An 18,392-nucleotide genomic window follows, 5' to 3' on the forward strand; every position below is an offset into this window, starting at 1 on the left:
GCAAATGTAATGAAACGCTTGAGATGGTATGTGATACTATTTTATTTATTACAAAATCGAGTCAGTTTTACAAAGTACTTGGTAGTATGTGCCCACTTGTCAATTTGACGTTGCTCTACCTCTGGTCTGGGCGCATACAGCAGTGTAGTTGGGAAGGATGTTATAAAAGCCCTTGTTTCCTCTCCTTAGGCAAGCTGGCCCGTTAACTGTTGTAACTGCTCCTTGATATCCTGGATTCTGGTACTGGAACGGAATGGACGTCCGAGTTGGTCCATGTCTTGTTCTATAGTGAACAGGTCGGGGGACATTGCTGTCTACAGGAGTATCTCAACATCACGCACACAGTGCACAGACAAATCTGTAAATCTGTCACGTGTTGACGGGCATTGTCCTATTGAAAAATGGCACCACGGCACTGTCACATGAGAGGTAATATATCAGCACGCAAGCAGTCCTTGACGTACAGTTGTGCCTTCCGAGCTACGTCAGTCGCCACCAGCCATGACCTGAAGTCATACCTGATGGCTGACTACACTATGACGCCAGGGGTAACACCACTGTACAACATCAAAACATTGGAAGAACTGGACATCTCACCAGATCTCTGCCATCGCGCCAGTGAGGATCATCCGGAGTAGAGCAGAACCACAGTCTAACACATACAATCACGACATTTACTGCTGTGAAAATTGTTCCCGCCTGACAATTGGTTGGACACTAGCGTCCCTAGCAGCGATAAAGCAAGTCGTAAGATTAATGCTTGTTTTTAATTATTTTTCTACTTAGTTTAGTTAAGGCATTTTAGTTCTAAACATTAGTAAATGATCAAGAGAGATGGATGATCGTGAAATAAAAACAGCCCAGTCTCGCTGACTCACTGACATAAACTTCAATTATTCGTGAAGAAATACAGGGTGGCACACGAAATGTGTTACCAATTGTTTCTTTCACAATTCACGGCGCACATTAGATATCCCGCTGGGATCTCTACAGCAGTTCCAGCAGAGCTTGGAAAAACAAATGAGTAACGAAATGACGTGTAATTCACGATACTGCCGCTAGGAGACTAGTAAGCAGCAATGGCTGACAATGGAAGACTGACGACACAGCAACGATCGGCAATTGTGTTACTTTTTCATGAAACGAAAAGCCTTGTTGTGACTCAGAGGCGTTTTCGACAACAGTTTAACACATGATGGGTCCCTTGTAAGAAGACCATCCACAGGTTGTACGATAAATTTGTACAGGAAGGAACAGTATTGGAAGCGAAGCGACCTCGGCCTAAGCCTATTTGTTCGCCGGAGAATATTGAAGCGGTACGAGTTGCTGTACAGAGAAGTCCCGGGAAATCGTGTGGAAAGGCAGCAGTGCAACTGGGAATATCCAGACGCTCCGTTCAACGCATTCTTAAAAGTGACCTCCATATGTACCCATACAAGATGACCTGTGCACAGAAGCTCACTGAAGAACACAAGCAGCAGAGACTACTGTTTGCTCAGTGGGCGGAGGATAGGGAAGAAAATCTCAATAACGTTTGGTTTTTAGACGAGGCGCCTTTTCATTTAGACGGTGTGGTTAACAAACAAAATGTACGCTTTTGGGCCACTGAAAACCCACAATTGCTTCATGAACGACAACATTATGCTTCGAGGATTATAGCGAGGGCAGCAATTTCCAGCCACGATCTTATTGGACCCTTTTTCTTTGAAGAAACTGTGAACAGCGAGCGTTATTTGAGCATGCTTATCAATAGCTCCATTCCACAGCTTCTTGCTACTGCCTTGCCCTTCAACACGCAGTGGTTCATGCAAGATGGAGCAAGGCCACATACTGCAAACACTGTGTTGGAGTTTTTACACGAGCATTTCGACATGCGGATCATTTCACTCAGGTTTCCAGGTCGCTTCAATGACGGACAAAATTGGCCCCCCAATAGTCCAGACCTCAATCCATGTGACATTTTTCTTTGGGGGTACCTAAAAGAAAAAATTTTCCCGAAACGTCCACGTGATTTAATGGAGCTCAGAAGACTTGTTCTTGCAGTGAAATTACGGAAGACATGTGCCGTAGGCTAATCACTAACTTCAGTGTTCATTTGAAGGAAGCTAGGAAACGAAATGGTGGACATATTGAGCGTGTGCTGAATTAGAACAAATCTCCATGGACAGCTCTTCATTGTAATACATGTTCATTTCAGATTGTATTGACAATAAAGTTTATATTCAAAAACAAAATGGTAACACACCCTGTATTTTCAAACATGCTTAATCTGCTGCAAGCAAGAGAATATAAACAGTTATTTAATGGATGAAGAGCATTAATTTCTGATGTTCTCCGTTCTTGTAATGATTAGTACTTTCCTTGACATGTAACACTTTTGTATAGAGTCTAATGATTCGCACATTCGCACAATTCACTCGCCTGTGTTTTGAATGTAATTCCTTTCGCTCCAAAAGCGAATGTGTTGACGATTCTTGCAGCTTGTGCTTCACATGTAGCAACAATTGTGGGATTGGATTCTTCTGTGTTGGGAAACAGTTGTATTGCTTTGCTGCCTTATTTCGTACGTTAAATGATACAGACGTTGCATTCCGTACAAGTTTTACTACGTTACGCAATCACTGACCTGACTGGAAGCGTAGTCGGGAAAATTCCACGCTGTCCAATACAATACGTCTTTCTGCAAGAGGTCAGTTCTGCTATTTACTAGCCGTTTTTTTTTCTTAAAAGAATGTAACATTCTTCAGTAAACGTCTGTAGGATACAAGAGAATCGTAAATAAACTGTCCTGTAGTGTACTGTTTCGTACCTCCCAGGATCCTTAGGCAACTAAAGAAAGACAAACGTGGTCTTGTTTCATTATCAGTGCCGATTTTTATGACACTATGTACGCTCCCTAATGTAAAAACTATGTTACAGATCGGTATAAACTGTTCTGTTCAGACTGAACTGATATCGCATTCAGAAGTGTAGCTTTTTGTCCGCTTGCAGTGCCGTTGTCACAGTGTACAACAAAAATCAGCGGGAATGGTCGTGACCGTGTTAGACTGTGGCAGGACGGTGATCCATCACTGAACGCAATGCGACGCCATTCATCGGCTATCCTTGCTTCTCGGTTGTGGCAATATTCCAAACGCAGCCATTTGCGTTGTTAAAAACAGCCTAGACACGAGGTGGTGGTATCCTAGTCCGACTGCTGCTAATTTCACCTTCCACACCTCAAAAGCTTCGATTTTCTTCATTCATGGTTTTCGTCCAGTCTATGCTGTACTTCCATACAATGCTGCTTCGACAGGCACATTCTAAGAAATTTCACCCTCCCATTAAGACTGTTTGATATTAATGGACTTCTTTTAGGGAGATTGGTAGATCTCCAGCCTTATAGATACCACACACCAATTTGAATGACTGATCGGTTACCGCTTCCCAAGTTATTTCACCAATTCGCAAGGAATGTTGTCTATCCTTTCTGCCCTGTTCGATCACAAGTCTTCCAAAGCTTGTGCCAGTATCTTTATCTGAGAACAGCGTTCACTCCCAACGCCCTCAATTACTTGATTTACATATTCCAGTGCCTGTATTCCCCTATAATACTTGCCCTATAAGGGTCCCTCCAGACACCATCTCTGCCTTACGCTATTCTTAACACAAGATTTCCGTTCCGTAATGACCTAAATGTAGCACTACGTCAATATTGTCATCTGTGGTCCGATACCAAGACGGTAAACCAGTGACCACAGTAACTCGTCCTGGTTTGTTAAGAATGATTACAAATAAAACAGACTACCCAGATCGCAGTTGTTCTTAATGAAACGATGCACAAAACCGGAGGTTTACGAACCCTTATTACAACATCCATATCTACATCTACATTTATACAACGTAAGCCACCCAGCGGTGTGTGGCGGAGGGCACTTTACGTTCCACTGTCATGACCTCCTTTTCCTGTTCCAGTCGCGTGTGATTCGCGGGAAGAACGACTGCCGGAAAGCCTCCGTGCGCGCTCGAATCTCTCTTATTTTACATTCGTGATCTCCTCGAGACGTATAAGTAGGGGGAAGCAATATATTCGATACCTCATACAGAATCGCACTCTCTCGAAACCTGGACAGCAAGCTACACCGTGATGCAGAGCGCCTCTCTTGCGGAGTCTGCCTCTTGATTTAAAACATCTCCGTAACGCTATCACACTTACCAAATAACCCTGTGACGAAACGCGCCGCTCTTCTTTGGATCTTCTCTATCTCCTCTGTCAACCCGACCTGGTACGGATCCCACACTGATGAGCAATACTCAAGTATAGGTCGAACGAGTGTTTTGTAAGCCACCTCCTTTGTTGATGGATTACATTTTCTAAGAACTCTCCCACTGAATCTCAACCTGGTACCGGCCTTACCAACAATTAATTTTATATGATCATTCCATTTCAAATCATTCCGTACGCATACTCCCAGATATTTTACTGAAGTAACTGCTACCAGTGTTTGTTCCGCTCTCATATAATCATACAATAAAGGATCCTTCTTTCTATGTATTCCCAATACATTACATTTGTCTATGTTAAGGGCCAGTTACCACTCCCTGCATCTAGTGCCTACCCGCTGCAGATCTACCTGCATTTCGCTGCAATTTTCTAATGCTGCAACTTCTCTATGTACCACAGTATCATCAGCGAAAAGCCGCATGGAACTTCCGACACTATCTACTAGGTCATTTATACATATAGTGAAAAGCAATGGTCCCATAACACTCCCCTGTGGCACGCCAGAGATTAATTTAACGTCTGTAGACGTGTCTCCATTGAGAACAACATGCTGTGTTCTGTTTGCTAAAAACTCTTCAATCCAGCCACACAGCTGGTCTGATATTCCGTAGGCTCTTTCTTTGTTTATCAGGCGACAGTGCGGAACTGTATCGCACGCCTTCCGGAAGTCAAGGAAAATGGTATCTACCTGGGAGCCTGTATCTAATATTTTCTGGGTCTCATGAACAAATAAAGCGAGTTGGGTGTTAAGGTACGCTAAGTTTCAGGAGTATATCCTATGCTATACGTTCCGTTGTGGTTATACAATCCTTTGGAGGGCCCGTAAAAAACATTGCGACTGGAGCGGCTGCTGGGGTCTTACTTTGGACTCACCTGAGGTTTTTGACGAGTCGGTCCCCTGGAGGCAGCTCCAGCAGCCGCGACAGGAAGACTGCCCGCTCAGTGATGGCGTCGTTCTCCATGCAGAAGATCCACCCGAAGTACCACAGCACCTCATCCACCGTCAGCTCCCCTGGCAGCGCTATCTCCTGCGGCAGAAATCGCAGTTCAGCTCTGGCTACAATGAAGTCCTCTAATTCTACACTTAATTAAGAAGTGCTGCGACGTTTACAACGAAAGCTTTCACGACTGGATGTCTCAGTAGCTGGTGAACCACTCGATTGTAAGGCTGTGGTCCACAAAATTTCTTAGATCCTGACGTTTCGTCCAGAGAAAGGCTGGCCACCCTGTCGCATCCTACTAGAGATCCAAGCCACCAGTATAGATTTTAGTGTCACCTGCGTGCCGCAATTAGTACGATGATGACAATATTGTTTGTTGTGTTTCAGTCTAATTAAATGTATGATGGAGAAGTGAGGGGTTGGTGTTGGGGAATAGAGAACGACCATTGACAGGATTGGTAATTTGCCAAAGTAGCAAAATGGTTTGAACTGGTTAAATAAGTTTACTTATCATTATATTTTGTTATTTATTTATTTGTTTTGTTATTTATCATTAGACATATGCGAGATGTCTGACCAACTACACTACTGGCCATTAAAATTGCTACACCAAGAAGAAATGCAGATGTTAAACAGGTATTCATTGGACAAATATATCATACTAGAACTGACATGTGATTACATTTTCACGCAATTTGGGTGCATAGATCCTCGAAAATCAATACCCAGAACAACCACCTCTGGCCGCAATAACGGTCTTGATACGCCTGGCAATGAGTCAAACAGAGCTTGGATGGCGTGTACAGGTACAGCTTCAACACGATATCACAGTTCATCAAGAGCAGTGACTGGCGTATTGTGACTAGCTAGTTTCTCGGCCACCATTAACCAGACGTTTTCCATTGGTGAGAGACCGGGAGAATGTGGTGGCCAGGGCAGCAGTCGAACATTTTCTGTATCCAGAAAGGCCCGTACAGGACCTGCAATATGTGGTCGTAAATTATCCTGCTGAAATGTAGGGTTTCGCAGAGATCGAATGAAGGGTAGAGCCACGGGTCGTAACACATCCGAAATGTAACGTCCTCTGTTCAAAGTGCCGTCAATGCGAACAAGAGGTGACCGAGACGTGTAACCAATGGCACCCCATACCATCACGCCAGTGATACGCCAGTACGGCGATGACGAATACACACTTCCAATGTGCGTCCACCGCCATGTCGCCAAACACGGATGCGACCATCATGGTGCTGTAAACAGAACCTGGATTCATCCGAAAAAATGACGTTTTGCTATTCTTGCACCCAAGTTCGTCTTTGAGTACACGATCGCAGGCGCTCCTGTCTGTGATGCAGCGTCAAGGGTAGCCGCAGCCGTGGTCTCCGAGCTGATAGTCCATGCTGATGCAAACGTCGTCGAACTGTTCGTGCAGATGGTTGTTGTCTTGCAAACGTCCCCATCTGCTGACTCAGGGACCGAGACGTGGCTGCACGATCCGTTACAGCCATGCGGATACGATGCCTGTTATCTCGACTGCTAGTGATACGAGGCCGTTGGGATGCAGCACGGCGTTCCGTATTACCCTCCTGAACCCACCGATTCCATATTCTGCTAACAGTCATTGCATCTCGACCAATGCGAGCAGCAATGTCGCAATACGATAAACAGCAATCGCGATAGGCTACAATCCTACCTTTATCATAGTCGGAAACGTGATGGTACGCATTTCTCCTCCTTACACTAGGCATCACAACAACGTTTCACCAGGCAAAGCCGGTCAACTGCTGTTTGTGTATGAGAAATGTGTTGGAAACTTTCCTCATGTCAGCACGATGTAGGTGTCGCCACCGGCTCCAACCTTATGTAAATGCCCTGAAAAGCTAATCATTTGCATATCACAGCATCTTCTTCCTGTCGGTTAAATTTCGCGTCTGTAGCACGTCATCTTCATGGTGCAGCAGTTTTAATGGCCAGTAGTGTAACATATACTCTAAGATAAAAAAAGACAATAAAAGAAAACGGCGCACCACGAAGGAATGATCCGAATGTGGCGGGTATCGATAGATGTAATGTACATGTATAGAAAAACAAATGATTAAAACTTCAGAGAAACTGGATGATTTATTCAAGAGAAAGAGCTTCACGAACTGAGCAAGTCAACAATGCGTTCAAATAGCTCTGATCACTATGGGACTTAACATCTGAGGTCATCAGTCCCCTAGAACTGAGAACTATTTAAACCTAACTAACCTAAGGACATCATACACATCCATGCCTCAGGCAGCATTCGAACCTGCGGCCGTAGCAGTGGCGCGGTTCCGGACCGAAGTGCCTAGAACCGCTCGTCCACCGCGGCCGGCCAATAATGCGTTGGTCCACCTCTGGCCCTTATTCAAGCAGTTATTTGGCTTGTCATTGATTGATAAAGTTATTGGATGCCCTCCTGAGCGATATCGTACAAAATTCTTTCCAGCTGGCGCATTAGGTCGTATAAACTCCAAGATATTGGCGGTCCCTACCCATAATGCTCCAAACGGTCTCAGTAGGGGGAGAAGTCCGGCGCTCTTGCTGGCCGAGGTAGGGTTTGGCAAGCACGAAGACAGGCAATAGAAACTCTCGTCGTGTGCGGCCGGGCATTATCTTGTTGAAATGTAAGCTCAGGATGGCTTGTCTTGAAGGGCAACAAAACGCTGAGCAGTATATCGTCGACTTGCTGCTGTGCTGTAAGAATGCTGCGGTTGACAACCAAAGCGGTTATGAAAAGAAATAGCAACGCAGATCATCACTCCTGGTTGTCGTATGCCGTACGTTGGGCGACAGACAGGCTGGTATCCCAATGCTGTCTGCTCCATCAGTAGCTGCTGTCTACCGAGTTGCTGGCGCTACTCTGCTTATTCGGTTACTACTGACTAGTCACTATCACCGTTCACTACTGCCCACGGCCGACCCTTTATACGTTCCCTAAGTGACTTTTTCCACTCGGATCTACACTCATGCTCATAAATTAAGGATAATGCTAATACATGGTGAAACAACGCTCTGGTGGGCGGCTTGCGGGTTTAAATCACCTCGGGGTATGACCATGCGGTGGCGCTGGCAGCTGTCCACATACGCAGAGGTGTGTTGGTGCATGTCAGAGTATGGTGCAGCGAGTAAGTACGCAGACGTTTTCAGACGCGCTAATGGTGACTGTGTGTTGGAAATGACTCAAAGAACACATATTGATGACGTTATGAGAAGTAGAATACAAGGGTAACTGGAGACTGGTCAAACACAGCCGGTCGTAGCACGGGCCCTCCGTGTGCCACAAAGTGTGATCTCAAGATTACGGCAACGATTCCAGCAGACAGGAAACGTGTCCAGGTGCTACTGTACGGGACGTCCACGGTGTACAACATCACAAGAAGACCGATATCTCACCGCCAGTGCCCGCAGACGGCCACGGAGTACTGCAGGTAGCCTTGCTCGGGACCTTGCCGCAGCCACTGGAACAATTGTCTCCAGACACACAGTCTACAGACGACTGAACATACGTGGTTTATTCGCCCGGAGACGTGCAAGGTGCATTCCCCTGACCCCTGGTCACAGGATAGCCCGTAAAGCCTGGTGTCAAGAACGCAGTACATGGTCATTGGAACAGTGGTCCGAGGTTATGTTCACGGACGAGTCCAGGTATAGTCTGAACAGTGATTCTCGCCGGGTTTTCATCTGGCGTGAACCAGCAACCAGATAACAACCCCTTAATGTCCTTGAAAGAGACCTGTATGGAGGTCGTGGCTTGATGGTGTGGGGTGGGATTGTGATTGATGCACGTACACCCCTGCATGTCGTTGACAGAGGAATTCCTTTTTCTCCAAGTCTGATGACTCATAAAATAAACTTCAGGAATAATCTTGACACAGACAGACTTATTGGAATGGTTAATTGGGCATTGCAAATCACTTATTGCTTAATAATGCGCAAATTTCTTACCAGAAAAGCTAACACCTGATCTTCTAAACATTCCTTATATTACACCTCACAGGGAAAGCAAGTGTAAGGAGCACGTTCGGCTCTTCCTTATAATCCAGAGCACCCTTTTACAGCAAAGCTCGGAGCACAAATTTTCTAAAAAATTACTTGGAACGTGACATCACCACTGCGGATCCGAATTTCTTGACGTAAACATACATTTTGGAACCTGTAATAAATATAATACAATACTCCAAATAATTCTCGTGAAAATAACGGTTGTGCTGTTGGCACAAAATCGTGATTACTTGTTGTTATGTACGATAAATAATGCACCTAGCCTCATGTCTTTCAAAGACAAACTCTTTAAAAATATACTTTCGTATTTAATTCTCTGAAGGAACAACATGTAAACAAATGGAAAAGACTTTGTAATAACGGAAGATAATTAAAAATCCACGAAATACTTATACAGGTAACATCGCAGATAGTAACACAAGAGCCACCTGGTACCCGTAGCCGCGATGTGTCAAACACTTCACCCACAGAGTAGTTGTAAAGCTAGCAAAACGTAAGAAACCTGTTTTATCAACTCAACCGTTAGTCTGCTCTGTTATCTACACTGCTTCAGCACTCAAAGAATACTCATTTTCCCATAGGGCTCGGAAAGCAATTATAGGGAAATACTACCTTGTCTTCCAAAAATGGTTCAAATGGCTCTGAGCACTATGGGACTTAACATCTGAGGTCATTAGTCCCCTAGAACTTAGAACTACTTAAACCTAACTAACCTAAGGACATCACACACATCCATGCCCGAGGCAGGATTCGAACTTGCGAACATAGCAGCCGCGGGGTTCCGGACTGAAGCGCCTAGAACCGCTCGGCCACCACGACCGGCCTTGTCTTCCAGATCAGACGCATGGACGAATATGGTTCGCAATTCTCGGCAAAATCTTACATGTGCAAACCTAACGCTGTGTTCGTACATGACGTTCCTTTCTTCTCTGTAACTTCAAGTATCCACGCTTATTATCACACGTAACATATACAAGCGAAATGCACATCACAAACCGCCAGAACAGGATTCGAAAAGAATAGAACGAAGGAAACCTTGTTCTCTTTGAATATACAAGGAATGCGGACAGCAACAGCGCTTTCAATTCTCATTGGCCAAGCCTTCAGAGATCTTAGTCAACAGAAGCGACTTCACAGATAATCGACCAGTGCTCGCGAGCAACAGAAGTCTCAAACATGATAGATGGAAGTTGGAAAATCATAACACACAACTCTCATGGCTCATGTTGCTGGGAAGCGTCAGCGAACATTTTGTCTCTAACAAAAGTTGTTCCCCTTGGTCCCCTCCCCCAAAGCAAGCAAGCAACCAACCAACCGCAAGTTGTTCCCCTTGGGGTGATCAATAATCCTTAGACGGTTCATGCAAAGACTTTGACACACACTGTCTAGTAGTTTTGAAAACGACTATTCAAGGGATCGTGATATCACCAAATAACTATTTCAGGTGACATTCGTGGTAGTGACATAATAGCATATTTATGCATTTATTGGTTAGCAGCCGAGCGGTTCTAGGCGCTTCAGTCTGGAACCGCGCGACCGCTACGGTCGCAGGTTCGAATCCCGCCTCGGGCATGGATGTGTGTGATGTCCTTAGGTTAGTTGGGTTTAAGTAGTTCTAAGTTCTATGGGACTGATGACCTTAGAAGTTCAGTCCCATAGTGCTCAGAGCCATTTGAACCATTTCTTTTATTGGTTAGCAGTCATGGTTTTTCAAAAATACTTTATTTTTCACTCTGAGAATTCACACAAACCTATGTGCTGACCGAACATGCTCCAGTTCAAGTGCTGTAAAATGGCTAAACAGCCGAAACTGCAGTAATACAAACAAAGGTTACAAATTAATTTATAAAATCCATATTGTCAGAGGACCAACAAGCACCATAGTTGATTGCGTTAGTTGCAGCATACCTGTGGCATGTATCCGACACGCGGACCCGGCACGCCGCTGCCGGCGCTCCCGGGCGTTGAACCGAGGACCCGCAGCACGCCGGAGTTGAAGGTCCGCCGGCCCACGATGCAGCTCAGCAGCGTCGTCTTGCCGCAGCCGCTGGCGCCCAGCAGGCCGTAGCTGCAACAAACGGGCGCATAGAGCACACACATCTTTACTTCACGGTAAAGCGGTACTAAAGTTACGTATCAACCTCTCAGTGGCACTGAGAGATAAGTGACATTTGTATTCCCGATACACTTGTTCTGTAGCTTGTAATAACCAGTTATTTAAAGAAGAAGGCGAATTCGGAAGAGGAGAAGATCTCAAAAGGGATAAGAGGGAGAAGGAAAATATTTGGAAGAGAGAAGAGATTGGGAAAGATTCGTTGTAGCAGACGACAAAAAACCTTTTGAAACTACTAGATACCCAGAACGTGTCAAATACAGTCGGTGGCAAACTGGAATCATTCAGCTATGCCACAGACCATACCGGAATATACAGAATTAGATATATGAGTGAAATTTAGATTCGAAAATAATCTCTGATCTCTGTTATGGTGCCGAGACAAATACAATGAATTACCGTCGTTGGTATACTAAATAGTATTGCATGGTTAGATGCAGTCATGTTTGGTATTAAATCGACGGGCAGAGCGTCAAATATTGTTTTAGAAGTACGAATAAATGGGAGAGCTGTGTAATACACAACTGGTCATTAAAATTCCTACACCAAGAAGAAATGCAGATGATAAACGGGTATTCATTGGACAAATATATTATACTAGAACTGACATCTGATTACATTTTCACGCAATTTGGGCGCATAGATCCTGAGAAACCAGTACCCAGAACAATCACCTCTGGCCGTAATAACGGCCTCGATACGCCTGGGCATTGAGTCAAACAGAGCTTGGATGGCGTGTACAGGTACAGCTGCCCATGCAGCTTCAAAATGCTAGCACAGAGTAGTGACTGGTGTATTCTGACGAGCCAGTTGCTCGGCCACCACTGACCAGACGTTTTCAATTGGTGAGAGATCTGGAGAGTGTGCTGGCCAGGCCAGCAGTCGAACATTTTCTGTATACAGAAATGCCCGTACAGGACCTGCATCATGCGGTCGTGCATTATCCTGCTGAAATGTAGGGTATCGCAAGGATCGAATGAGGGGTAGACCCACGGGTCGTAACACATGTGAAATGTAACGTCCACTGTTCAAAGTGCCGTCAATGCGAACAAGAGGTAACCGAGACGTGTAACCAGTGGCACGCCATACCATGACGCCGGGTGATACGCCAGTATGGCGATGACGATTACACGCTTCCAATGTGCGTTCACCGCGATGTCGCCAAACACGGATGCGACCATCATGATGCTGTAAACAGAACGTGCATTCATCCGAAAAAATGCCATTCGTGCACCCAGGTTCGTCGTTGAGTACACCATCGCAGGCGCTCCTGTCTGTGATGCAGCGTCAGGGGTAACCACAGCCATGGTCTCCGAGCTGATAGTCCATGCTGCTGCAAACGTCGTCGAACTGTTCGTGCAGATGGTTGTTGTCTTGCAAACGTCCCCATTTGTTGACTCAGGGATCGAGACGTGGCTGCACGATTCGTTACAGCCATGCGGATAAGATGCCTGTCATCTCGACTGCTAGTGATACGAGGCCGTTGGGATCCAGCACGGCATTCCGTATTACTCTCCTGAACCCACCGATTCCATATTCTGGTAACAGTCATTGGATCTCGACCAACGCGAGCAGCAATGTCGCGATACGATAAAGTGTAATCGCGATAGTCTACAATCCGACCTTTATCAAAGTCTGAAACGTGATGGTACGCATTTCTCCTCCTCACACGAGGCATCACAACAACGTTTCACCAGGCAACGCCAGTCAACTGCTGTTTGTGTATGAGAAATCGGTTGGAACTTTCCTCATGTCAGCACGTTGTAGGTGTCGCCACCGGCGCCAACCTTGTGTGAATGCTCTGAAAAGGTAATCATTTGCATATCACAGCATCGTCTTCCCGTCGGTTAAATTTCGCGTCTGTAGCACGTCACCTTCGTGGTGTAGCAATTTTAATGTCCAGCAGTGTAGGAATGTGTCAGTCAGCTGTCCAAGGCTGTGCTGACAAAGAACCCCTTGGGTGAGAAGTCGCAAGTTCAATCTGTAGTAAGGCCCATTTGAAAGTGTTGTGTTAACAATTATGACATGAAAAATGTTAGCTGCTTATGATATACCATGTGCATGAGGAAGGCGTCAGAAAATGAGTGTCCGGGAGAGATTTATGTAATACACTTCACTAAGTGGGCATCATCGACATTCAATAAATGTTCAAAACAAACCATTAAGATGCACCGTGAACACCGAATTAAAAATAGCGCGCCACAGTGATCACAAAGGTTCGCAACAGCAAGATCGAAGGCGAACTTTTTGGGAGTTACAAACTGCGCAAGACGTTCACCTAGATATCCACTCTTAAAGAATGCAGATATTGGAGTAACGGGGTGATGAGACCTGATTATATGTGACGGCATGCAGCCGAATGCGAAACAGTCTGTCGTGGAGCTTATCGTGGAACTGGCTACTCTTTAAGGCGTATTGGCAGACAGTGCAATATGATTTATAGGCACGTAAAAAAACAAACATCCGAAGCTGAATTTGATCAGTGGTTCCAGGTGGTACAAACTGCAGTGTCACACATTCCGTTGCGGTCGCGGTTACAACAGACCTTAAAATGTCTTCCATGAATGGCATCCCTTAATGGCCCAAACAAGTGGAAATCCGTCGGGGCTAGGTCAGGGCTGTAGGGTGGATGGGGTAGCACTGTCCCGACCCAGTTTTGCGGTGTGTTCAGAATTCCTCAGGCATGTGTAGGCCCGAGCGTTATCGAGTTGTAGCAAAACATCTTCTGGGTTGTTGTGGCGCCGAAGTGGCCGGAAGCGCTTGAGTTTTGTTAATGTGTTAACATATGCTTCTGAATTAATGGTACCGCCTCTTGGCATCACATCAATGAGAATCGCACCTTCACAGTCACAGAACACGGTGACCATAACCGTAGCGGCAGTAGCAGTTGCTTTGAATTTTTTCTCCTGTGGGGAGTGCGAATGGCGCCGTTCCATCGACTGTCGTTTTGTTTTGGACTCAAAATGGTGAACCCAAGCTTTATTACCTGTCACAATCCGGGACAAGAATGCCTCCTCCTCAGCTTAAGAACGTTGCAACTGTGCGATTTGTGATCCACCGTTAGACACCGCGGGACTCATCGTGCACACACTTTTGAATATCCAAGAGTGCGGCTAATGGCATCCACGCATCCTTCGCTGATTGACAGATGCAGCGCCAACTGCAGAGTTGTAATGTGTCTGTCGTCACGAAGGACATCAGCTCGCTGCAACATCTCAGGTGTGACAGCCATGGATGGTCTCCCCGGCCGCTGCAAATCGTCGAGCTCCGACGAACCGCTTTCTGATGACGTCACGTTACGTGTCCAGCGACTAAGTGTACTTCTGTCGACAGCAGTTACTCCACAGACTTTGCACAAGCGTTTGTGAATATTCAGGAGGGATATTTTGCTCTAAGAGAGTATGCTTTTTATACACAGGCCACGAATTAAGAAAAAGCAAGTTATTTTGACCAGCTATTGGCCAAAAGCAGTGCTCATGCCATAGTTGTAGTTCCCTTACGTCCATTTTTCCACTCTTACACGCTGTAAAGTAAATATTCCCTACCGCCGTTGAGAGATCACGTAGACGAGAAAGAAACGTAGGGGACAGAGCACCTACAACTTCTCGCAGCACAATAAATAAGTTTCCAGTCAATTTATAACCCAGATTAACACTTCACATAAGTGTATAAGAATGCGTTAAAGCACTGATATTACTTGATCTTGACACAGCTCTCTTGGTACCTCTGATTTCCAGGGTTCCTATCATATACACGCATTCTTCAAATCCAGATTGGTCTGGCTTGAAAACAAAATCCTTACTGAACGATGGGAGAAGTTTGTTTATCTCATCTAAAAATTTCCTGGCCGATTCCACAGTTTGTTGTGCATCATCAAGTTGACGCTTTGTTTGAAATTTTGTTATCTTAAGACTTCCAAATCTGTAGTACTGTTCGAAGTTATGCGGCCAACTGCTGCTTCCTTTGTAATCGCTGTAGTCTATGTCGCGCGCAGTTTGTTGTGCATAACGTAATAAGTCGCTATCGTGTACATCCTGTAAATTGCATCGAGCACTCTTGACATGTGCAAATACCTGTTTTTGTAACAAGTGCACCTTGTCCTCCCTTGAATATCCGTAGCTTTTATTATGCACTACAACGTAATATTTCTGCGGACTTATACGAAATCTGTTCATAATTTGTTTTTTACTATTATTCTGATGATGATCTTCCATGCACGTAGTTTTATTTAGTAACTGCTCCTTGGACAACGACTGGTTTTTACTACGTTTCACTAGAGACGGGATTTGTGGCTCCCTGTATGACCAGGATGATGAACTACATGGCTCGACACCTGTTTCAGAATCACTTGCATGTATGATCATCATTTTACTCCTCATATACATTGTCCACACAGTCGAGAGTATACAACGTCACACATTCCACTGACTCGTGATGCTAATATTTTATCTGCCACTTCTTTCTCACTCTACGAAATTCATTGGGTTGCTTTCTGGCGGAAGTCAACTTCGGCAACTGTTGTTTACTTCATTTATCGTAACCATTGCTCTGCTTTGTATGAATATCACTAATACTGTAGTAATTATATTAGTACTCTTCGGCTAAGCAGTTCAACTACGCTCCGTAGCCTCATGCTGTGCTCACCAATGGATACCTCCATTTAGCAGCCAATGTTGTGGTTGCATGGTAGACAATGTAGGGGGCGTCGAATGCCGTAAACAGTCCTTTTGCGTCCTCGCGCTCGAGGGCTTCCTTGTGAGTGGCGTTTTCCATGATCATCGGTCTGGTTTGTCTTGACACGTTTTACGGCGGAGCACTCAAAGTTGGTTTTTTTTTTCTGTGTGTGCAGTTCGACAGTGTGACTCTTCAGAGCAGACGTCGCAGTTCTGGAGTCGTTCCATACGATTTTTGGAGAGACAACGAAGCATCGGCACCAAAGATATCGCAGCAGCCATCCGACGTGGGGAGCATCTAAAAACGCATCTGTGCGGTCAAAACAAATTCCCTAATATAATTCTCTGGCACTAGCCCAGCAGATTAAAATTACACATGTGCTATAAATGACCATTTAAGTACAAGGGTTGTATGTAATTTTTATTTAAAAAACTGTAGCACAGTAGTAACTAGTCATAATCTACATTACTTGGGCTGTTTCTCTTCAGCCCAAGTAATGTAGATTATGACTAGTTACTACGCTGCCGCCGGCCGCGGTGGTCTAGCGGTTCTAGGCGCTCAGTCCGGAACCGCGGGACTGCTACGGTCGCAGGTTCGAATCCTGCCTCGGGCATGCATGTGTGTGATGTCCTTAGGTTAGTTAGGTTTAAGTAGTTCTAAGTTCTAGGGGACTGATGACCACAGATGTTAAGCCCCATCGTGCTCAGAGCCATTTCAACCATTTGAACTACGCTGCTACAGTTTTATACCTGCCATGGCCAAACTTTGGCTTGCAATAGTTTAGTAGCTTCTGAAGAAAGCCAAATTATTTTGGCTGAAACCTGGGTAAATTTTGGTTTCTATTTGCAACTGAGGCTGGAGTGTTACATGTTCTATCCTATTTGTATTCAATATTTTTCCCATTAAGCCGGATGTCAAACAAAATTATTAGATTTTTTTTTTAGGGTCCATTCGAAATGGCTGATGCTACAAGCGATGCTACTGTAGCACGCTTTCAAAGTTTGATTTTGATATCGCATGTGTCTCGCCATTCAGTGCAGACAATACAAACGCAAAATTTGGAAAAAATAGATCTGCATATACCATGCTGGTGGATAAAAATCCAAATACATGTTTTGAATAACACATTCAAACACGCTAAGAACCAGTAGGAACTCGATGTGGAATCTGTGGTTTTCAAAATTTTCAGTATTTTCTCGTTTTCCGCCTTATGAAGGGAACATTAGAAGAAGTTTGTAGCCTTTGTGCAATTGGAGTGGACGGAGCCAAACAAACATGTGACTACAAGGTTACTTTCTTTGGATACAGGTATACAAAAGATTTTGAAAGTTTACCCAGCAATAATTTCCTATTTCATATCGATTGGTAATGAATGTCCTAAATCCATTAAGACACTAGTATCCATTACAACAGACGATGAAAGCAACGTGGAATCGCATATATTGATAAGACGCCTTTATACTTAGATTTTTGTGCCAATGTATGCACAATGTCTCAAAAACTTGGCGTTGCACGACACAACCACTTCGACCCAATTGAGGAGAATTTTAGAGACTGTGGCAGAAGGACTGCAGACAAGAACTGATGAAAAGTTTTCTGGGGCGCATTTACATCTTGCATGAAACCGTTCTGATCAGAAAGCTTATGAAGCATCTGTTTTAGATTTTAAATTATTTCATCAAAATGCACTTGCTTATCTCCAGAGCCACTTTGATTTTAATGAATCAAATCCTTTAAGAAGCTGGAACCAGTGTCCCTCACAGGTGAGTTGCGTTTACAGAACTTTGTGATGCTGCTTCTGTCTTAGGATTCGATTCAGATGAAGGATTTTCAACCGATGAACTATTTGAAGACTACAGAAAATATTGACTCACAGCGATCAGAATCAAAGTGTACATAGAAAATGGGAACAAATGTTTAAAACCGCAAAAGATCATAAGTTATTTGATATTGTATCATGTGCTTTGATGCTTTGAGTATGCCGCCCTCAAATGCATATCTAGAACGCGTTTTTCCTTTAATGACCATGAAATGGACAAATATCCGTAACCGTTACTCTGTGGACTTAATAAGAGCAGAGTTGCAAATTTCGCTTAATATGGACATAACATGTTTGGAGTTTGTTAGTACCTACAAAAATGACGCCACATTGTTGAAAGCGAATATTCATGGAAAAATAATAAATAAATATATTTATGTAATAATAATAAAATAAAATACCACATTATTTGTTTTCCAGCACTCTATGGTCCATAAACCGCCCCCCCCCCCCCCCTCTTTTCAAGCAATTGTCCCGATTTTTGTACCCCGAAAGGTGGCACCCCTGCTGTCTACCCACATTCCCAAAGACGTTTATTATCACATCAACACTTAC

General features: G+C 44.5%; 1 protein-coding gene across 2 annotated transcripts in view; it reads right to left on the reverse strand.

The window, feature by feature from the left end:
• LOC126473168 (ABC transporter G family member 23-like) overlaps positions 1–18,392 on the reverse strand; it is a 490,841-nt gene that overhangs the window by 118,195 nt on the left and 354,254 nt on the right. For both annotated transcript variants that reach the window (XM_050100049.1, XM_050100048.1), the window contains exons 5-6: positions 11,140–11,299; positions 5,138–5,292 (exon numbers count right to left, since the gene is read on the reverse strand). In XM_050100049.1, the coding sequence (XP_049956006.1) occupies positions 5,138–5,292; positions 11,140–11,299 (315 nt within the window). The remainder of the gene's footprint in view (positions 1–5,137; positions 5,293–11,139; positions 11,300–18,392) is intronic.

The sequence above is a fragment of the Schistocerca serialis genome, chromosome 4 (assembly GCF_023864345.2).
Source record: "Schistocerca serialis cubense isolate TAMUIC-IGC-003099 chromosome 4, iqSchSeri2.2, whole genome shotgun sequence".
Classification (NCBI taxonomy): Eukaryota; Metazoa; Arthropoda; class Insecta; order Orthoptera; family Acrididae; genus Schistocerca; species Schistocerca serialis.